At 40.1% G+C, this 23,184-nt stretch overlaps 1 protein-coding gene across 1 annotated transcript in view; it reads right to left on the bottom strand.

Annotated features, from left to right (window-relative positions):
- Positions 1-3,108: 3,108 nt before the first annotated feature.
- The window catches only part of LOC146649291 (contactin-associated protein-like 4), a 110,491-nt gene continuing 90,415 nt past the window's right edge, over positions 3,109-23,184 (bottom strand). The window contains exons 18-24 of the mRNA XM_085386768.1: positions 20,699-20,938; positions 14,828-15,052; positions 11,472-11,605; positions 10,678-10,765; positions 5,228-5,443; positions 4,720-4,791; positions 3,109-3,927 (exon numbers count right to left, since the gene is read on the bottom strand). Of these exons, the coding sequence (XP_085242894.1) occupies positions 3,731-3,927; positions 4,720-4,791; positions 5,228-5,443; positions 10,678-10,765; positions 11,472-11,605; positions 14,828-15,052; positions 20,699-20,938 (1,172 nt within the window). The 3' untranslated portion in view covers positions 3,109-3,730. The remainder of the gene's footprint in view (positions 3,928-4,719; positions 4,792-5,227; positions 5,444-10,677; positions 10,766-11,471; positions 11,606-14,827; positions 15,053-20,698; positions 20,939-23,184) is intronic.

The following is a 23,184-nucleotide window of genomic DNA, read 5'->3' as shown; positions in this document are numbered from 1 at the left end:
CTGGGCTGCTTCTGACAGCAGAACCCCAAACTAGCAGCTGTTACAGGACATGCAAGCTATATAGTTTCATTGAATAGTTGCCATTTCTCTCTGTGAGGACAAATAGGAATTCAGGATAACAACAGTAGGAACATTTTTCAAGCATTTTTTGTGTGTTTGAATCTCAGTTGGAACAACATAAAATCCATACATCCTGTCACAGGTAAACACAGTTTCCTTCTGCACAGTGATAAGGCTGGCCAGTCTAATACGGCAGACAAATTAGTTCCTACGAGAAACTACTTACAGGGTCATGATTTACACAAAGCAACATAGATACTGAGTTTTTCTTGCTTTTGGTTTACATTAATAACTGGCTCTTTTAAAAACAACAACAACAAAAAAAAAAACAAGTCGATGACAAGGTGAAGTTTCTCTTTAAATGAGTCCTATTGTGCTTTTATCCTTTGCTTTCTGCCATTGGTATTCTAAAGCCATTCTGGATATTAATGTCAAATACAGTCATTCAACAACATTGTTGCATCACCCTGGTTACAGGTTCTTTTTTTCTGTTTCAGGTCTCATCACACTGGTGTGTGATTGACAGGTGATTTGTGTTAAAACATTAATCTGTCTATTCCCATAATCCAGAGCAGGGAAACACCTCTACTGATGTCATTAAGAGATGCAGAGTATTATAAAATTATGGGATACCTTGTGGATGTAAATACCTTACTCATTTTATGAGTGTGTTTGCCCAAGGTTTTGAGGGTTCAGGAAACATATTCCAGCTTTCAAAAAACCTTTCTTTCAAATACTTAGTGAATAATCAGACCCATCACATTTTTAAGACCTCATAGTAGCACCACACAACACATGTTGAGTGGGAGGCAGAGCCTTGCAACTTCAGGCCCCTCTTTTGTGGAACCAGCTCCCAGTTTGACACCCTCTCTACTTTTTAGATTAGGCTTAAAACTTTCCTGGATCAGGTGACCCTGACTCCTCCCTTAGCTACGCTGCGATAGGCCTAGGCTGATGGGAGCTCGCCTCTTTTCATTTTTATACACCTATTTGGATTTTAATAATTAATAGTCAACTATAACTTTCTCTTGCTCCCTGTTGTCCTGTCTGTGAGTCACAGCAAATGGCCTCCACTCCCTGAGCCTGGTTCTGTTGGAGGTTTCTTCCTCTGAAAAGGAAGTTTTTCTTTCCTGCTGTTTCCACGTGCCTGCTCATGGTGAGTCGTCTGATTGTTGGGGTTTTCTCTTTATTATTATATGAGCTTTCCCTTAAAACATAATGTACCTTGAGGCAACTGTTGTTGTGATTTGGTGCCAAATAAATAAAACTGAACTGAAGCGAAAAAGTAGCTGCAGCTATAAAGGTTAGTACAGACTGAATAGATTAACTTATGCATATAAATGATGTTGCTATGACTGTTCGGTTGGTGAGTCGTCCTAATTTTATTTATAGGGTCAGCATTTATAAATGTTCCACTGTCTACAGTCTGCAGTGAATTAATCACACTTTTCTCCATGAACAAGAAAACTGTAAAAGAAGTACAGCATTTTTTGTGTGTCTTTTAGATTTATTATTGGTATGTTGTTAAAGAAAAACATTTGCTTTTAAGAGACTGACTGCAGGCTGAAGGAGCAGAGACTCGGCTATGCAGCAGATCTAGACGTACTGAGACCGGGTACTTTGCAGGAGAACATTTCTCCTTTTCTTGGGATTCACTTTATACACTTTCATTTTGTTTCATCAATCAAAATGCAGACGACTGCTGTTTTGTGTAGAAGACTTATTCATAGTAGTCCTCTGATGGGAGCTGTGTGAAACCACAAAAATTACTTTCTTTTTAAGTTATTTTTTGCAGACATGATCCATACCGTTCCCCTGTTTACCTCTCCACTCATTGGGCATCGCTTTGCTGTTGCTTTCCTTTGATTTTCTAAGCATAAAGTTTGCATTTGGAGCACTTTGTGGTTTCTCAGCTACATTGGAAAAGACAATGCATCTCTTTATTTGCTCCACGGGAAAGACAAAAACACCAGCAGTCAGCTGATGTGTAGAAGAGCAAGTAACCATTTTCATGAAAAATGTATCATCGCATTTGCGTGGATGTTCTGTGCTAAAGAGCATCAACAAAGACATTTATTTGAATGGCAATGACAGCTTTTGAGAGAAATGAGCAAAAAAGAACAAATAGCTAAATTCTGCAGTAATGACTTCACATTGTGATGCATGAAACCATTAAGGAAAAAAAAAAAAGCACTACTTTTTCACTTCTTTGGTCAAAAAACCTCCAATGATTCAGAGTTTTGCATAAAGAGTGAAATATATATGTAACAAGCATCAATACTGAGTTGGTTGGCTTTCATTGCATCATTTCTACACAGCCGTCTCCTTGAGTTCATCCTAATTCTTTTTCTGACTATCCTTAAGGGATCCTTTCTCAAACTGGGGTGCACCTGCAGCAAGGCTAAGATGAGATGATGCATAGCTCTGCAGCAATAGACAAGTTTGTAAAAGGACCACTGGGTAAACATAAAAGGGCCGATGAATGTACACCAGATGTCACAAAACTTGAACATGTTTTTATCTACAGGCTGGGGCGCTGCCAGGCTCGGCTGCCTCGTACATTTGTCCTACACCCCACCCACTGCTAGCCTGCATCACACTGCGCTTAACTTTCAGAGTGAGTATTCTTCATTTTTCCTCTCATATTCCCCATATTTTGTACCCGTGCTTCCTTTCCTTTATCCCGAAGTGAATGGAGCATTAAAGCTTTAACTTTGTGGATTATTTGGGTGATTTTTGGAGGGAACACAGCAGTCTCACTAGTCAAACAAACTGGAGTTTGGGGTCAAACATGCTCGGGTGTGGTAAGAATGTTCTAGTGTGGTTATGTCCTCAGGACACCTATCAGGCAAAGACAGAGTGTCTGCAGAGACAGATGTCTGCAGAGTGAAAGCAGGGAGATGGTGTTTTATGGTCCTTGTCGCCTTGAGTTCTCGGGCTGGCTGCTCACTGCAGGAGGTACAGGTAGGCAACTTTAAAAAAACCCAAACCTTGGTCTCATTGTAAAGCTTTTATTTTGTTCATGAAAAAGTACACGGAGTAGCATAAAAGCTTTCCGACCAACTCGGTGACAAAGGGTTGACGTAAAGCTTTGGACTGACTGACAGTTTATTATTTATATATACAGCAGGTGTTGAAGTTATGTTAAGTTAAAACAGATGGATTTTGTTTGATTCTTGCACTGTGCTTTGGCTGAGGTTTCACATGTTAACCACGCATATCAATCCTCCTGTCAGTAAAGTCCATCTTCCCATCTTTTAAAACATCCTATGGCTCTGACATCTCGATTTTTTACATAAAAGTCATCATCCTCGTAGAAAAGTGTTTCTTTTTTCTTTAAAAATCAAGCATAAATGTGCCATTACCTTTGTTTTTCTTTTTAATAAATTAATTGTAGCATTTCACAATGGCAGAGAATTTGGATAATAAGCACACAAATCACCATTTATTGTGCATCATTAAATATTATGTACATCAAACTGACACCATCGATTACTTCCAGGGAAATGGAGTCCAACACATTTGCCAGTGTTTCTAGCAAATTATACAACATTTACAAAAAAAAAAAGGTAACAAAGAAAAAAGCTCAGTGGTATTTTATAAAGCACTGAGAGTAAGTCCTCCTGATCTGTACAGGGCCAGGTCAGTGAGCGGTTATTTAGCAGTCCTGCTAAATAAAATACTCCTTCTGGTTTTCACTGGGAGCGCTCGGAGAATCCGGCTGGCCGCTGAAGGGGAACTCGTTGCTGTCTTCAGGTTGAGCTGCTTTCACTTCCTGGTTCCGATATGTTTCTTTCCTGCTGCATATGAATCTGGCCATCACTGCCAATGCGGATAGGGTGACAAAAATCACAACAGCAATCACCCCTAAAAACAACAGAAAGGTAAAAAGAAAGAAAAATAATTGTTGAATTGTTTCAGATGTTGTGTAATTGTGCTAAAAAACCTGAAAAAAAATTATCGCTCTCTAATTTTTAACCATATGTTAAAAATCACATAAGGGTAGCATGACATGTTTACTTTGATTACACAAACATAGGAAACATACCTAAACATGGGTAAGGAAAATTTAAATGGATCGTTAAGTTGGCCCCACTTTACACCCCGACAAAGTTTTATTCAATTTATTTGAAACTTTTCAAGCTTACAGACAGAATGACACCATGCATGCAAGCGTTACCAAAAACAAAACCTCCTTGGTGGAGGTAAGAGCAGCTTTCTGCAGAGTTGAAGAATGTGCCCACCAGCACCTCTAAAACTCACTTTGTCACATTTGTTTAATCTTTAGCCAAACAAGGCTGCAGCCAAACACTGTGTTTAGATGCACTTAAGTAATGGATTAAAGTCTGCCGTCCACAACAACCTGTCATCGTAGCTGCCCCACAAATGAGAAATTTGGTTTCTATAACCATGGTGCAGGACAGAGAGAACGACCTGGCAGTTCACAAAGTTCCTGACTGCCTTCAAGCACACATACGACGAAGCAGCAGTGAGTCACACATGCAGAAGAAAGCCCACATAAACACAGTCACAAGAAAAACTGACGAATAACCAAAAAAAGGTGTTCAGTTCTACAGAACTGCATCTTCCCAAAGGTTTTGATTCAACTTTTATAATCTATTGATTTGTTCTTATTCCTGCTGAGAAGAATAGCATTACCTCCAATTAGAGCGGAGTCACTTCTGATGGTGTTGACTAAAGGCTGACCTGGATCCACTGAACCAGGCTGGCCTGCAAACAGAGGCAGAGGAGAAAAATACGTAGAGCAAAGATGAGAAGGCAAGAACATACACACATCTATCTCTATCTCTATATATCTCTACATGTATATATACATATATATATGAAATAAAGTGACAGAAGGTAGAGTTACTGAGAAAGCCATCAGTCAGTACTGAGAGTGCTTGTTTAAAGTCTCAGCACAGCCTTAAAGGACCTCACTACAGTTGTCTGACTAATCTCATCTGCCGCTGTGCCATCACTCTGTCTGTTTACCGAGGAGGATGGTTAATGAGCCAATAAGAAAGTCTAATGAACAGCCATAAGAATAATATTAAAGGCGTACCAGACAGATTCCCACACCAGGAGAAGGTGGGTGGATGGGAGAGGGCTGGCCAATAATATATACATAAACTGAGCATACAGAGGCTGACTTTGCTCCCTGTACCTGATAAGGAGTGTGTTGTTTCTGCTACGTAGGTGTTGGCTGGAGAAGAGGAACCACAGCTTGATTGTACCAATGGGCCGGTGACAATAACAGGGCTGTCAGGATGGAGCAGAGCAGCTTTCAGAGGACTGATGGAGTTAAAATGAACACCTGACAGGCAGCCAGTGAACCCAAGCGAGGCCAGCTCGGCCATCTCGGCATCCAATCCATCAGGCTCTGAATCCAGAGGGAGAAACACACAGCAAGGAGAGGGAAAAGGGGGCAGATAAATAAAACCTCGACTTTGACGACAATGAACAACCACTCATTATGTTCAAAGTCTTTGATTGCTTTAACAGAGTTATACAGTTATACAGTATTCGTACACATCAACAGCAATATGATGACAGTATCAAAAGGTTGGGAAAGTGAAGCAAACTTTAAAGAAAAAATAAACGTCAAAGGGCTGTGATGGTCTGCTTGCCTTTGTCACTGCTCTATTTCTTTTCTACTTCCAGCATAGCGTATGAGTGGGGCAGGATAGCAGATCAGGCTAGTTGGAGACACCTGAGCCCAGCGTTTCCTATATAAACCCCACTCTTCCTCACACCTTTGAGTGCTGTTCTTCAACATGTTTCATGGTTTTGAGTCTCATGATAATTCGACCTCAGCACTGTTCACTCATCCACTCACACACCCTTACTCCTTTTCTTAATAATAGCACCTCGTCTGTTTCTGCTTGTTTTAATTCCATGTTTGGTTTTTTCTTAAATGATCATTCAGCATTTATCCTGCATGTTTCTCTTTTTTGACATGGCATCAAAAGGCGGGTTGCGACTGTGTTTTTTGAGATGGGGCATAAATCATAGCATCCAGCATCAAAGCCACACAAATTATGTTGTGTCTGTCGTGCTGCATCTGCACAAAATAGTGGCAATTTAAGTGACTTTGAACGTGGCACGGTTCTTGGTGCCTGACGAGGCTGGTCTAAGTATTTCAGTATTTCTGCTGATCTGATGGTATTATTGGGATTTGTAACACTTCTGGGGTTTACAGAGAATGGCCTGAAAAAAAGGGAACATATCCAGTGAGCGGTGGTTTGCTGGAGTGAAAATGCCTCAGAGGTGAGAAGAGAATGGCTAGACTCTTGCAAGCTGACAGGAAGCCAACAGTAACTCAAATAACCACTTGTTACAAGCAAGATATCCAGAAGAGCTCTGTCAATGCACAACAGGTCAAACTTAGAAGCAAATTGGCTACAAAAGCAGAAGACCACACAAGCTGCCACTCCAGTCACCTAAGAACAGGAAACAGAAGCTACAATTTGCACAGGCTCACCAAAATTGGACAATAGAAGATTGCCTGGTGTGATTCTCGATTTCTGCTGCAACATTCAGATGGTAGGGTCACAGTTTGGAGTAACAACATGAAACGACATGCCTTACATCAACAATTCAGACTGCTGGTGGTGTAATGGTGTCATATTTTTGGGCAGCTGAGCATCATTTAAATACCACAGCAAACCTGAGTACTTTTGCTAACTGTCTCCATCCATCCCTTTGCTAACTGTCTCCATCCCCGCTTCAGGACACCTACACCAGGAGATGCCGGACTAGAGCAGCGCAGATACTGAAGGACCCGTCCCATCCAGGCAACAAACTGTTCCAACTTCTGCAATCTGGTAGAAGGTTCCGCATCTTCCGGGCAAGGACAGAGAGACTCAAGAGGAGCTTCTATCCCCAAGCCATCCGTGCCCTAAACACACACACCCGCCCTCTCACATCATCTATAATTGACTGAGACAGGACTCTTCCAGACACTAAACCAAGGAACAATGTACATTTCAATTCCTTTAATTTTAAATATGTTTATATTGTCTATCCTGTAAAATAGTCAGATATCTATTCATATTAATGTACAGAATTCACCTGCTTGCTGCTACTACTGCACATTCACCCAGTGTATATACTATATGTATGTATATATATATATAATGTTCTTCCTCTACACCCCCCCCCCCCCCTTTTTGCACATGTCGAGGAGCGTGTCAGGCTACATTTCACTGTGTGTTATACTTGTATAACTATGCATGTGACAAATAATAAAGAACCTTGAACCTTGTGACCACAGTGTGCCCTTTTAATGGTTACTTCCAAAATAATAATGCAACATATCACGAAGCTTAAACCACGTCAAACTGGTTTCTTAAACTTGGGCAGTAAGTTCACTACACTCAAATGACCTCCACAGTCACCAGATCTTAATCCAATAGACCACCTTTAAGATTAAGTGTAATGAAAGATTCACATCATGGATGTGTAGTCAACAATCTTCAGCAACTGTGAGACGCTATCATGGCAATATGAACAGTTCTCAAGACAAAAGCAGGGTCCAGCCCAGCATAAAAAATGTGTACCTATTTCTCGTGTGCATACCTCTTTAAGGAGTGAGTCTTACTTTCTAATACAGTCACATCCCCGCTATGTGTGGCAGCAGGTGCTAAATAAAATCTTAAGCAGCTATAAATGTCAGTACAAACCACAATTATTCCTGCAGTGCAATTTGATTACACAGCACATCACTGGCAGTCATCTAAGTTATTACCAGAGAGAAACAACTTTTCACCACATTAATGGGACACTGCAGAGTGGCCTGGTTGGAGAGGCCAGTTTATCAGCTGCATATTTGATCAGGCGTTGAGTTTTTAAATTCAGCGTAAATTGACTTTGATTTAAGTATCTTGTGTCATGTGCATATATGCATGAGTCAGCAAGGTATGACTGAGGACAGGAAAAAAAATAAAAGGAAAAGCTGTGGTGGTAGAATGATGGATGTATTTGAAAGAAAACTAATTTCTTTAACACAGCATGCAGGCTCACAAGTCTAACCACCTAATGTATTAAGAAGACAACATCTCCTCTTGTGAGAAAAAGAATATATATAAAAATATATATTAAAAATTAAAATATGTGGAATTGAACATCTCAAACTCAACATGTATTAGTAAAATTACAGCTGATGTGGCAAAAGTTTTGATACTAATCTTACACAATGAATAATCCTTGGGTGCAAAATGCTAAAAAGAGTCAAAAGGTGTTTATGTAGCCAAACCCTGACAGTATATGAACTGAAAAAAACTTTACTTCCACCTCCTTTCACTGTCTCTGTCTCCTTCTGTGAGCATCTGAATCTCTCCATTCTTTCTTGGTCCATTAGTTAGGCTGATGGATGACAGGGCTGGCAGGGAGCGACAGTATATCAACTATTTTGCTGCCTCTCTGACACTGATATGACTGCCCGAGTCCTCTGGCTCAGCATGGGGGCAGTGGGGTTACATACTAACACAGACTGGGTCAAGAATAAATTTTTTTTTTAAAACGTAACAAGGAGGACCTAAAAACAGCAACAGCATCAATTTATATCTGTTTCTTACTTGTGAACCAAGTACAGGAAGGAGTTCAGTAGCTTCCTGACAAAAACAAAATTCAGCCCCAATTGCTTTATAAAATTTGGACACTGTGCAAATTGTCAATTAAAACAAAATGTAATTTAATCACATTTTATTCACAACACAACACAGAAAGCAAATGTATTTTATGTTCATCCCATTTATCCTCCTCTCCCACTCATTGTCTTATTTCATCAAAAATATCGAAAAAAAAAAACCCTACACGTAGATATATAAGGGAATAGTGAAATGAGAGGCCTGATCTTGCAAAAAAAAAAATAAAAATGTACGAGTCAAAACTGGTTTCAGAAAGCGTTGCTAATCCCTTGGCTCATGTACTTTAGGGCCAGGGCTAATGGATAAAAGTACTGGGCCACTCGATATCATGGCAAAATAGACACGCCGGTCCAAAGCATGAAATAGATATGAAATAGACATGGATGCAGAAGCAAGGGAAAGTGTTTAAATAGACATTCTTACACACATTAGCCGCCTAGCTTTCTGGCGACTAAGCAGCCTGGAATACACTTTATATGTTTTTTGTTCACTACCAGCCTCTTGGCTTTTTTTCACCCCTGCTAGTGTGCAACTTCTGCATGCAGCAATACAATTCCTGCATGCATGTCCATTTAATACTTTGGAGATTCAAACTGTGGAATGGAGATGGTGGATGTCGTGCCATTTACACATTTTTCTGTGATACTGGGTTGTTTCGGAGCCTTCTACACATTACACCTAAAGAAGCTGTTTGGCAATGGAAACCCATGCCCTGAAGCTCCTGGCGCACACTGTTTGTGCTGATGTTAATGCCAGGGGAGGTTTGGACCCTGCAGTTATTGAGTCAGCAATACGCACTATTTACGGGGTGACCCTGTTCTGCTACTTTAGATGGTCTGCCACTGTATTGCTGAGTTACTATGATTTCTAAATGCTTCCAGTTTGCAATAACAGCACTTACAGTTAATTGTAGAGGGAAGAATTTTGACAAACTGACTTGTTTCGGTGGTGGCATCATATTATTAGAGCACTCAGATTTATTGAGCTGTTTATAACAACCAGTCCTTCCACAAATGTTTGTAAAGACACTGCATTACTAGGAGCTTGATGTTTTACATCTGTAGCTTTTGAACTTAAAACACTTGAATTCAAAGGTTAAGAGGTGTTGCAGCACTTTTACCCTGTGCTACCTCTACATTTTGAGAAACAGTGATTTTCTATTTTAGCAATATAAAATCCTTTCTAACGCCCACAGGTTCTAGCAGCAGTGAAAAATCCCAAGTGATGCTATTCAAAAACAGCGTAGGGAATTCACTTAAGTGTTTCTTTCATAATGAGAACTCCTTGCAGATAAATCAGCTGTGCAACTACTGCAGCAATGCTGAAATACAACATTCTGTCATAGAGGAATAGGGGGAACGGCACCTCCTGACTTCCTGGTTTAGTTTGACCCTACCCACAGCAGATTAGATTTATTTATTTTTTTGGTTGTTATGCTGAATTGAAGGTGCTGACTCCAATCTTCTAAGTAATTTGTTCTTTTCATTCTCTCCTCATTACCATACAAAGTGAAGGACCTTTTTCTGAAGTTGTTATGATTACAGCTGTCTGAAGCCTCGCTCAGCTAGACAGATATAAAGACTGTGTTACTCACCGCCCTGATACCACAGATAAAACTGCACAGACATGCAGGTATATTTTGAACTTCTGCACTAGTGCCATTTACACAATTATCTTAACCTACCATACTTTTAGATGCATCTACATCGCAGTGACTTTCGCAGAGTGCTGTCCTTTTCTAATCTCTTCAAGAGAGTGACCAGCTGAATATGGATGTTAGCTTGATTTGCTTCACAGAGTCACAGCTGTTGCTTGGGCTGCAGCTTTCCCTCTGTTCCAGACAACATGATGACCAGAGAACAGCACAAGGATCCAGAACACCACTTTGCCACATGAGGCCAAACATCTCAGTACTGTTATTCAAATGAGCCGGTACTGGTGCATGTCCTAAGATAGCCACACTCACCCTCCACTCTGCCCAGTATGAGTGATTTGATGCTGTTGAACTCCACATCAGATGTCAAGTTCAAGTCCTCTCTGGCGTTCTGGTCAATCTGAAAACAACATTAAGCAAAGACTTTTATGTCAAGTGTTTAAATGACGACGGCTATGTGAGCCACAGTGAAGGAAAAAGCATAACATGTGAGGATTATATGTTCAGCCTGGAGCCTGATCTGCATATTCTAATGAGAGGCAGTCTGAAATGTGACTGTGCGATTCACAGCAGCTGAGCAGGAAAATACTGAGGTAGTAAACGTGTCTGAGAGAGATTCTCTCTATTTAAAAAAAACAAGCTAGGAAACAATGACATTTGGGCTTTAGTCTCATTTGTCAATAAGACATTTGCTAATGCTGAGACTTAAGTGGAGCGATAGAAAACAGAGTGGTTGTCATAGCTTGACTACAGAGAGGAAATCTGCCATTTATTATATTTTATTTTACTTCCGAAAGCATCCTTGTGGTCAGGGTTGGTTTTTAAATTAAAGAAATAGCTGCAAGCATCAGCCCACAATACTTCCCTTCCACTCAGAGCCTGCCAGCAGACTCCTTATAGCACCAGCGGCTAAAGCAGTGTGAGCAGCAGATTAATTAAACAATGTACTCTTTAGCTCTTAGACTTAAATGTTGGTGGAGTTCTGGGGGAAGAAAAACCTGTGTGTCATTCCATTTGGTGGTAACAGCCCAGCTTGCTTATGTCTGCAGAAGCAGCAGAAACCGGTAAGAGAGAGTAAGAAAAATCTCCCGTGTGTTTGTATTCACCTGCACAGAGACGATATCTGCCAGTCTCCTAACAATCACTGTGTGCAGGCGCCCATCAGCCACGTTTATGACTCTGCTTCTCAGCGTCTCCACATCTCTGCCGCTGTGCAGCTTGTACCTCAGTTCCAGCTCGTCTTCACAAACACAAAGCAACAGTACAATTGTAGTCGAATGGATACAGAATAAAACAGTCAGAAAGTCAAAAGTGGTCATTTGGTCAAAGTGTTCTCAAACGATGACAAGAACTGTGTTAGATATGTGTTAAATATAATGTTACTAAAGACCACAAACAACAAAGTAGATCTATTCATGGAATAATGCAAAATATGAATCCGTATTATTCTTTAAATGGTAATCTGTGGCCTCAACATGTCTGCAGTTACAGTTGCAGTTGGCACAAATGGAGCAAAGCCTGTGATAAAGTTCAAGTAAATTAGTTTAACTGCACTGTGTCAGACATGCACAACATGCCGCACTCTCTTCATATCCTATCCCTGCAAAATCCTCCTCCTAACATGCTAGTGTCCCTCCTACTATGTATCGTGTTGAAGGGTTGAAACAGCAGGCAGTGCTGCACCTCGCCCACACTTGTAAATCTTTTTCTCATGACTTCCCTTATTATAAACGCAGCAAGTGGTGAGCTCAGAAGCTAAATCTGACTGTATTCTACTGCTATAATAAATGTTAGATGTCTGACTAAATTGATGGTCTCTCATTGCATCACCTCCTCTAACTACTCATAATCTGACCAGACAATACAACTGCAAATTTTCTCAAACTTGAAAACAAACAAGTTGACGTGCGGGAGTCGAGTTCTACAGTCACCTGATTCACAATATGGTTAATGGGATGTTATCCACATAGCAAAATTGGTATGGCCCGGATCTGGCCCACACAATGTGCTTACACATGGCCCACATACCGCAGAGCATGATGGCCCTTTGATGGCCCAGATCAGGTTTGCCAGATGTGGCCCACACGAGGGCCAGCACAAGGCCAGTTGCAGACGCACTGGTGGTCCTGCGCTGGCCCATGTGTGGACTACGTCTGGCAAACCTGATCTGGGCCACCAAAGGGCCGTCATTCTTTGCAGTATGTGGACCATGTGTAAGTTGTGTGCAGCCACGGGCCAGTTGCAGACACACTGCTGGCCCTGTGCTGGCCCAGACCAATTTCCGCTCTGGCCCCAGATGTCAGCCTAATGTTTACCTTAATCAAGCCATGTAACAACAACATGTGCCAGAACATGCAAAGGTAACATGACAAAACTCTGTTCTGACAATGAATGGACTGACTCTTATATAGCGCTTTTCTAGTCTCCCGGATTACTCAAAGTGTTTTATACAACATGCCACATTAACCCACTTTCTCTAAACTGAGTGCTTCCTAACTGCATACTCTTGACATGCAGACTGGAGGAACCAGGGATCAAACTACTAACCTTCTGATCAGTAGACGACCTGCTCTACCTCCTGAGCTACAGCCACCAAGTAGTAAACGCAAGTAAACCCTCACTAGGTTTTGGATAAAGTGTACACTCACAAACCTGTCAAACCTGCATTTGAAACGTTGGCCACCATAGCAGTATAGTATTGCAACATGGCATTTGGGTCTTCTAAGTAAAATAGGAAAATAGGAACATAAATAGTACCATCATTGCCAGACATGGCCCACATCTGGTTGACATACACCCTGTCATGACACCGGTCAGTCAAAAGTGCCAGCTTGATGCCAGATCTGGGCCAGACCTGTTTTCTAAGAGCCTGGGCCACATAAACCAAACCACAATTGACCAGAAATGTCATGCCATCACATAGACAGTGCCATCTATGCCAGGCCTTGCCCATATCTGAAAGACATACGTATCATGCCAGAAGTCAGCCTGCAGTGCCGGCTTGATACCAGATCCGGGCCAGACCTGCTTGCTATATGGTTGGGGTTATTAGGCCAAAAACTCGGGTTAGCTCGGGTAGTAGATGAAAGAAACTATTGTTTAATAAAACCAAAGAAGAAAACAAGCCACATATCTGAATATTTTAATAGATCGTCTACAAACCACGTAATACTGTAAGAATTAACACTTTATAATAATGGATTGGATTTATATAGCGCTTTTCAAGGCACCCAAAGCGCTTTACAATGCCACTATTCATTCACTCTCACATTCACACACTGGTGGAGGCAAGCTACAGTTGTAGCCACAGCTGCCCTGGGGCAGACTGACAGAAGCAAGGCTGCCATATCGCGCCATCGGCCCCTCTGGCCAAAACCAGTAGGCAGTAGGGTAAAGTGTCTTGCCCAAGGACACAACGACCAGGACAGAGAGCCCAGGGATGGAACCGGCGACCTTCCGGTTACAGATGCGCTTCCCAACCCCCTGAGCCAATCTTTATATCTAAGATTAAACTCCATGATACAAAATTGATCATGTTTCACTGTTACATTTATATCCCTTGGCTGCGGATATAATTTGAATGTTCTGAGATTCTTGCAGGCTTAAAAGATGAACAGAAATGATAAGAAATAATATTTCTTTAGTACTACACATATAATTTGATACTCTATGCTATTTCTCTCATTTTGACTTTTTTTCAGTATGGGCTATTAATTCCCTTATCATAAAGCCATATATTTATAATAAAAAGACTTATAGCTGGAGCAGTGTCTGGAGCAGGATTTCAGTGAATGAGTCAGCTGGGAAATTCTTTTCCTGTGCAGTAGAAGGGGCCTTTAGGAAACTGCTTTGATTTGTGCTTTGGCACAATCAAAATAAAACTCTCCCTGGGATTTAATTGGATACTTCAGCAAGAGTTCAGATACTTGATATTGGCTTGATCAGCTAATTTAAACTTGCTTTCTTTGTGTCATTAAAAAGCTTCAATATTGTGTCTACAAAGCAACAACAACTCTATTCATAACAAAAAAGGATATTTTCAGTAGCTTAGACGATAAATCCAGATATTTTAATCAGCCCCTTTGGAGTTTTGAATCTGATTGGTATTTCCTATTATTCCAGTTTACTTACTTTGAATACAATGACAAAACAACCACGACAAACAAAACAAAGAAATAAAAATAAATAATTTAAAAAAGACCCCCCTCTCAAAAATAAATGATCATTTTATTATATCTGCACCAGATATTTTTTTTCAAACCCAACCCGACTAGTCAGGCTCTGTTGGAAAAAAGCAGCATAGGACAGACAGAGAGGGAGGAGAAAGCAAAGGAGAGAGGAGAGGCTTAATTCAACAAATTGCAGGAACAATGAGATGAGAAAATAGGTTGCAGAATTAAAAAGACGCAATCATTTATCAACAAAAGACAGCCAAGAGAAAATGCTATCTGAGAGTCCTCACCATTTTTGTTGATGAGCAGGATCAGGTACTCTCTGTAGAACGAGCTGACATAGAGCAGAAGAGCAGGACTCTGATTGGTACTGAAGCTCAGAGAGATGTTTTCTCCTCTTAGTGTGATATCTGAGTAGATGGATGAAGGCAAGCCACTGCTGTTCCTGCTTAGTTCAAAGGGCTCCTTCAGGATGTAGGTGATGGATGTTGTTGACTTAAAGGTGGCTGAAACCTCTGGGAGTTAAGAAGTTAGTGAGAAGTGTCACTGTCGGAGCTGAATGTGCTGGTTTAAAGACTAAATTCAACTAATGCTCTTTGCAAATTCTGTTTTGATGATAAGCATCACATCAACTGAAGAAAGTAGAAAATATTTTTTAAAACTCCAGGTGGACGAAATGGATGCAAAAATTCAGAGTTGACGTCTTGAGCTTCATATGATAAAGCGAAGCAGCAAATGGTTGAGATTAGGGAAACAGTGTGGCTTTGATTAAATGTTAATGAGCATCTGGTTGAATACTTTAGTAAATTTTGAGTTTTGCAGTATCTGAAAATGTAATTTAATATCTGGCTTAAGGTCTTCTCTGTGATCTCCCTGATTCTGCAGTATCTTCTCAAACTGCCTATCTACACAGTCCAGACAAAGCAAAGTAGAGAACAACAAAGGAGGTAAGTACTTTTTGATGAATAACTCAACAAGTTGCTTTGCGAGTTAATCAGCAGTTTAAACAGCAAAACATACTTTACCTGTGGCATTTTATCAGGGCAAGCAAGGCAAGCATTGTTTAATATCGGCATGATTTTTTTTGCCCCCCACCAAGATTTGATGTATTTCCTAAGTCTTCCTTTAAGTTTGTGTTTTGAGCAGTATATAAAGAAATGCAGGTTGAGATTGTTTGCATAATATTGTATATTAATGCCTCTTCGGTGGTCCATACGGTTTAGATAGGTCACTGAGTGCTTTGCCTCACACAAATTAAAACCTGCTCTATTCCACTCCCCTTCTTGAAGTTTTTTATTATTTTTTTTATGGAAAACTTGAGAAACTAAATAAAATATCAAATTTCCAAAAGTTTTTATTTAGTTTCTCTTGTTTGCTCCTTCTCTCTAACAGGCATGTCAGACCTGATATGCTTTAATTACCCCCTATAACAACAACTAAGTGCAGTCCAAATGTACGGACAGTGTGTGTCACGGCCTGGAGGGTCAGCTGGTCGCTGATCAGCTGATTTCTCTCTCTATCTCTCTAGTTCTCTCTCTCTCTCTCGCCAGGGCGGAACTCATTATGGCTTCACGCCCTTGGCCCGCGCCCTCGGAGGAGGAAACACCTGTGCCTCATCAGTGTGGATGGCATTTAAGCCAAGAAGCAACGGCTATTCTTCGCTGGATCGTTGTGAGAATCGCGTCAGTGAAAGTCGAGCGTCTAGCAAATGTTTTTCCATGTAGTTGTGTGTTTCTTTGTGTGCAGAGTCAGACCCTCTGGACTGTTTTCCCTGGTGTTCCCTGAGCGACGAGTGTTTGAGTGGATTCATGTTTGGATTGTTTGGAGAGAGGCAAGAGTGTTCACCTGGATTTCCCCCGGAGCCCTGCCCCTCTCACCTTTTGCCCCACACCTTTGGAGATAGCACTGCCCTGTACCTTTTGTATATACACTCATTGGACATTGTTCATTAATTAATTCTCCTGTGTGCATCAATCCCCGGAGTCCAGCGCGTGAGTCCACCTTGTACACCGTGACAGTGTGTTTGTGTCCTCTAGTAGAAGTTGCAACGTAGCATTACCAATACCAGAGTTTGTGTTTTCATTTAGCTCTTCCACTGCATATAGTGTTTCTCCACTGCGTGCCCTGATCGCTGCCATAGCAGATTGTAGGCTAATATTAGCTGCCCTTACCCTACTGCTTTTAGGAAAGGTCAAACTCATTAACCTGAATAGTGTAACAAGACAACACATGGTCCTGATCTTTTCTGGTGTAACATTATGTGTATGAATGACAAAGCATAAATCAAACTTTTAATTCAAAGTTTTATACTTTTTTCTTCTTTCTTTCTTCTATTTCCATGTTTACTATAACAGTGAGCGTAAGAAGATGTTGTTCCATTGAGAGTTTCACTAATGTAATGCCTGTGACTGATATATGAAATTGGCCAGCAAATCTCTTTTCCTTTATTTGGAGAGCAGCTCTATAGGATGCACAGACTGAACTGTCAAAATAAAGTGCCATAAAAAAACATAATAAGCTGCTGTTAAGACAGAAGGAAATCACTCTTGATTTTCAAAGTCATTCAAAAGTTGGTACAAGTGTTATAAAATGTGATGAAAGCATCAGGAATATATAAATGTATAAAGTACTAAGATGTTCATTTATTACAGAGAAAGAGAAAAGAAAAAGTGTCTAAACATATTTTCTTGCACTTATAAAATGTTACCATTAAAGCCTTAATCAAGATATCAATCATCCCAGAATGCTGATTCTATTTTTCTGGACGTAGCGTTTCAGTGGGAGAAACATATGAGAGTCAGAAGACGACCCTTGGACAGGTGATGAAATGTTGGACAACACTACATCCAAAAGAACAGAATCAGCTTACTGTGATCTGAACCAGACACTTTCTAGGTCTCTCAATATTACAGGAATATTATGCAGGGTTGTAAAATACAAAACTGTGTTTCAGAATAACTATCTTCAAGCGATCAAATACCACCCTAATATTTCTTTTTCATTCCTTATCTCATGAAAGATCCAGCATCTAAAAGTGTACTCTGCCTTTCTTAGACACAAACCTATAATGAATTTTATGCTGAATCAGTCTTTCATCTCTTATGCACAAAAAAAATGAAATTGTCAAGGCAATAGTAGGGACAAAAATATGGAGGGAGCCAATTTCAACTCTAGAGATTTCCTTTCAATTTCATTATGATATCAGACCATGGCTCCCTGAGGTGTTTGCTGCTGCAGCTTGTGATCTTAAAATATTAGTCGTTCTTGTCTGGAGGCTGCTGGATATTGAGATTTCTGGGTCTGCAGTTATGAATAAAGTTCACGTTAATACTTTTGTTTAATCTGTTAAATATAGAAGGAAGCCTTGCATTTGCTTTTAAAATATATTTAGTAAGGCACAGAGCCAGAGAATGTGCACATCCTAGCTTGAATTGTCAAGGACTTTGACGGCGACGGTCACTGCGCACTGCTACAGTGGTGTTATATCAGTCAAAAAGTAGGCCAGCTCGAAAGGAGATCTTGCTCTCTTCTTCTTTTTCTTTTTTTGACTCAAATGGATACCATGATGTATGAAATAATTATCATCAGAGGTGTGGACTCGAGTCACATGACTTGGACTCGAGTCAGACTCGAGTCATTAATTTTATGACTTTAGACTTGACTTGAAAAAATGTTGTAAGACTTGTGACTTGACTTGGACTTTTACACCAATGACTTGGGACTTGAATTGGACTTGAACCGGTTTACTTGAAAAGACTTGATATTTTACCCCAAATATAAAATTTAACATGCATATTATATGGAGATTGAAAATGTGACGTCATTCACGGGTAGAACCGCAAAGGATTCTGGGAACTCGTGGCAAGCGGTACTAGCGCACGCAGGCTTTCAATTAAAATCAGTCACACAGCGATAAAAAGAAACACAAAAATGTCAAGAAGCTGTTGTATTATTAACTGCAATAGCCGGTCGCATGACAGCCACGGGAAGCCGACGGGTAAAGAGATCGGTTGTTATCGGATTACGTCGTTGAAGAGAAATTGTTCATGTTTCCGAAGTAACAAAGAGGCGACTGGATTGCAGCCATTCAAAGATCAAATATAACGTCCTAGAACACTCCAGCTCACAGGTTAGTCTGCTCCAAGCATTTACACGAAGGTCAGTCTGCTGTTGTAGTTAATGCGTCATTTTTCTTAACATAATTGGTGATATAGGTTACAAGCAAGTCTGGCGCTGAACAGAAATTGTCGCGCTATGCTCCTTTATTTATTGTGCATAAATAGTAAATTGTCCTGACACAATATTGCGTTTCGCTTCTGTTATTATGGTACATTGACAAAAACATATACTTTTATTCACAGGATAAAACAGGTTTTTTGTATCACTAATTGCCCAGTACGATTACAGCATACAATATTATTGTCACTGCTACATTTCTGTGATGCTACCAGAAATTATTTCCACTACTAATTAATTACCGTTGAGCTCAAAGGTTATATTAATAAACGGTTAACGAATTTGTATTTATGAAGACGATTTGTGAGACTGGTAAACTTATGATACGTACGATGGTCTTTCGTTCTACACGGTGCATTTCAAGGTCCTGCACCCATCCGTCGGTAAACTGTACCTGGGCTTGTTGCAGTGACCGGAAGTTACTAAACTTCATGAGTGTGTGCACTCACAAGAACCGTATAATTATAAATATGCATATAAATATGCTAAGATGAGATAGCTGACTTCATCTAACTAGCAAATGTTTTCCAGGCTACGTTGGTGATGCAGTTTTTTTTAATGTGTATGATATTTTTGTCATGCGATTTTAAAGCTGGTCCTACAACCGCATCCAAGAATAACATGCAGCGTATCTCAGAACTGTCGGTGAAAATTATTCTTGGAGCTAGGTTTAATTGAGCTGCATTTTAAAGAGGTGCAATTTCACAATTTGTGTATATTTTCTAAGTTCACTATTTTGTATGTGTTGAGAAAAACACAGATTTTAAAATTACATGGTCTAATATTTACATTTAGCATATAACTGCAACATTATTTTTTCGTTTGTTTTTTTTAAAGACTCGAAAGGACTTGAAATTCAAAGTTTCAGACTTGTGACTTGACTCGGACTTTTACACCAGTGACTTGAGACTCGACTCTGACTTGCCTGACATTACTTGAGACTTGACTTGAGACTTGAGGATAAAGACTTGAGACTTGCTTGAGACTTGAGGATAAAGACTTGAGACTTGCTTGAGACTTGCAAAACAATGACTTGGTCCCACCTCTGATTATCATACTGTATTTTATAAGACTTAAAAGAAGGTATTAAGACAATAAAGTGATACAGTGTTTACTGAGCTCATAAATCAAGTGATCCATAGCCAGAGATGGGCAGTAACGTGTGTAATCCGATTACTTTTTTTGAGTAACGAGTAAAGTAAGGGATTACTATTCCAAAAACAGTAATTAGATTACTGTTACTTTCCCGTAAGCACGCTGCGTTACTGCGGTACTAAAACCGTGATTTTCTTGCGAGAGTGTCTCATGACAATGACATTTATTTGAAAGACTGAGTGTAAACACAAAAAATATTTTATTTTATGTGCTGGAATGTGCAGAAAATAGGTTTAAATGTTAAACAAATTTCTTCCAGTCAGTGAATGTTGCATATAATTTAATTTTTGCTTGATGCATAAAGTTAAAAGATTAAAACTAATAAAACAAGTTTTAAAAAGAGACTTTTCCATTTGATTACATTTTGTATGATGGATTATGCAGAAAAAGCAGAATTGGGCTGAAGGATCTATCACTTTATCACCTATTCAGGTTGTAAATCGTGTTTTTAAAAAGTAACTAAGTAACTAAGTAATTAATTACTTTTGAAAATAAGTAATCAGTAAAGTAACGGGATTACTTTTTGGGGGAAGTAATCAGTAATTAGTTACTTATTACTTTTCTCAAGTAACTTGACCAACACTGTCCATAGCACAATTTTCTCACAGGCGTACATACAAATAAAAATGAAAGAAGGCAGGTTTGCCATTAGGTTTTCAGGCCAAGAAGTCTTTTATAAACAGTCTGTACAAAGAACATCAATGAATTGAGTCTATGGATCTGTGTAATCAGTGGCAGAAAGTCTCCACTGTCAGTGTGAGTGTCTGTACCTTTGTGGCAGAAGGCTCCAGTGTAGGCCGACTGTCCACAGTCGCAGGAGAAACTGTTGGCTTTTTCCTCACAGCGACCCTCGTTCTGGCACAGCGAGCCATAGCTGCTGCAGTGGCCTGGGCATCCAGGTAGGACTCCAGGCGTGATCTTAGCTCTCTTCTCCAGGTCCAGAGTGACGCCATTCAGCTGCAGAGAGCGGATACAGCCCAAAAAGCCTTTCTGTCTGGATGCAGTGCCTCCTGCCAGGAAAGAAATAACACTTGATACACCATTGCTCTTTTTCTGCCTACTCAGACTCAAACCTCTTAATGTAAGTTCTATGCAGTACAGACTAGTTCCTATAGACTGCAGATCTATAGTTTTTCATACTTCTCAGCAGTAAATTATGATTGACAGCCATAAGTTGCCACTGTGGCACAAGACCATGTCTGCACTGCAGGGCAGACACAGTCACACAGCCTAAAACTGGTCCTCGCTGTTGGACTAACTACTTGGCTGTTGAGCCATCTGGTGTGCGCGGACGAATCCCTGCTTCCTTTCATTTTCCTATTAACATTCGAATTAGAGCAGGGCGATATGGCCAAAAATATTTATCACGATATATATTTGAAAATTTGCGATAACGATATAACCGACGATATAATTGATGCAAGACAAAATACAACTCCACAACATTACTAGTGCAAAAAGACAACCTTCCATTTATTTTCACATAAACAAGAAGCTGGTTTTTATGTACATTAAAGCTTTATAAAAATTTAACAGTGCAAATGCAAATTCCTTGCTGAAAGTTTAACCAAAAGGCATTTCCAGTAGAAATGGGCTGACATATCCTGAGCATAACCATGTATAATATCCACTGAAGTTAAAAAGAGGTGCTTTGCAACATTAAACTGCAGTGTGCAGTATGCATTTTTCGGACCATAAGGTGCACGGGATTATAAGGCACATTAAGCGAAACAAAGCAGTCAGATAAATCAAACTTTATTAAACTCATTCTTCTTGCTTCCTCCACTTCTGTACCATTGATTCATTAATGTTGAATTCTCTGGCAGCTGCTCTATTCCCATGTTGTTGCAGTATATTAATGACTAACCTCGTATTGTGGATGGATTATCTCAGTTGTTCTCCTGACTGAAGTTTGGTCCGTTTACAGCATCCTGCCATGCGATTGCATTTGTCTCTAACCATGAAGAACCTTCACGTTAACTTTTATAAGTGGAAAAGTGTTAGTGTTCGTCCTCCAGCTTCACTGTTTATGTTATGCTAACATAGCTGTGTCGCTAGCGATCACGTAGCACATCATTATATACCAGCTAGCCCAACTTCAGTAACCCTACAAACATCACTGCTGTTTAGTTTCCTGTCTTCATTTATGTTGGAAGTGATAGCAGAGCTGTACGTTTGATTTTTTTCAGAAATCTCTCAGTCAGAACATGCAATATCATGCTTAGGTAACTAGCGAAACTAGCGAGCTAACTTCCGCTAGCTTCCTGCTAACTTCTAACTCCGTTAAATGTAATAACTTTTGTTTTCATGGATGCCTGGAAGTTAAACTTTATAGTTACACCTGGTAAAGCAGCAATGCTGATCGTTTTATTAAAGATGAAAGAATTTAGACAGTTTTTAACTCTAAGTGATGCTGCAGTGTTGTTTGACCTGAAAATACGGAGTTTAGGACCCAGATTACTCCCAGATTTAAGAGCATCTTAGTCCGACAAATATGACAATAACAACGGCCGCTTGCATGTTCTGCAAAAAAATGTGCTTTGTTGTGTATCTGACGGACAAACACCAAACCAGTTCCACATCACGGAAGTTGCACCATTTTTACAAACCAATTCTGGATCATCTGTTTCACTCAACAATCGGCCATGTGCGTATGAAAACAAAGGCACCGCGCATGCGCGTTTTACTCCCATTCTATCGCGATATTTCATTTTCCTATCGTTGCCTAACATTATACCGGTATTACCGTGAACGGTATAATATGGCCCAGCCCTAATTCGAATATAGGCAGTTCACACAGGGTCTGGGCAAAATTACAGTTCCAAGCTGGCTGCATCCATTCCTGACAGTTATTATTGTTTTCATAGACGGTTATTGGCAGGGTATTATTGTCACAGTCAATGTTCAGCCAAAGCGGCTTGTCATTCCACAAAATCGATAACCTCTGTGTGGCTCTGACTTCCTTCTGCAACAAAAGTTATAAAACGCCTACACATTATGAGCACACATGGCAGGAAAATTAATTAACGTCTTTTAACATGTTCTGTGAAGATAAGCTTGACTACAAAGAATGAAATACAGAGAAAGGAAAGCTCCTGCTCAATGATGATTTAAAAAGCCAAATCTACACCATGATTCTATAAAGTACTGGTTGTGACTGTTAAGAAAGGAAGAGATCACAGTGCACAAAAAGAACAAGGACGGGGTCCTGAGGGGTGCCACCTCTGACCAAGGGAAGAAACAAAGGACACACGCT

This window comes from Rhamphochromis longiceps, linkage group LG17 (assembly GCF_057381845.1).
Source record: "Rhamphochromis longiceps isolate RC_006_pf linkage group LG17, R_longiceps_female_GT1.1, whole genome shotgun sequence".
Taxonomy (NCBI): Eukaryota; Metazoa; Chordata; class Actinopteri; order Cichliformes; family Cichlidae; genus Rhamphochromis; species Rhamphochromis longiceps.
The sequence above is the reverse complement of the archived record's forward strand: the minus strand, read 5'-3'. Positions and strand labels throughout refer to the sequence as shown.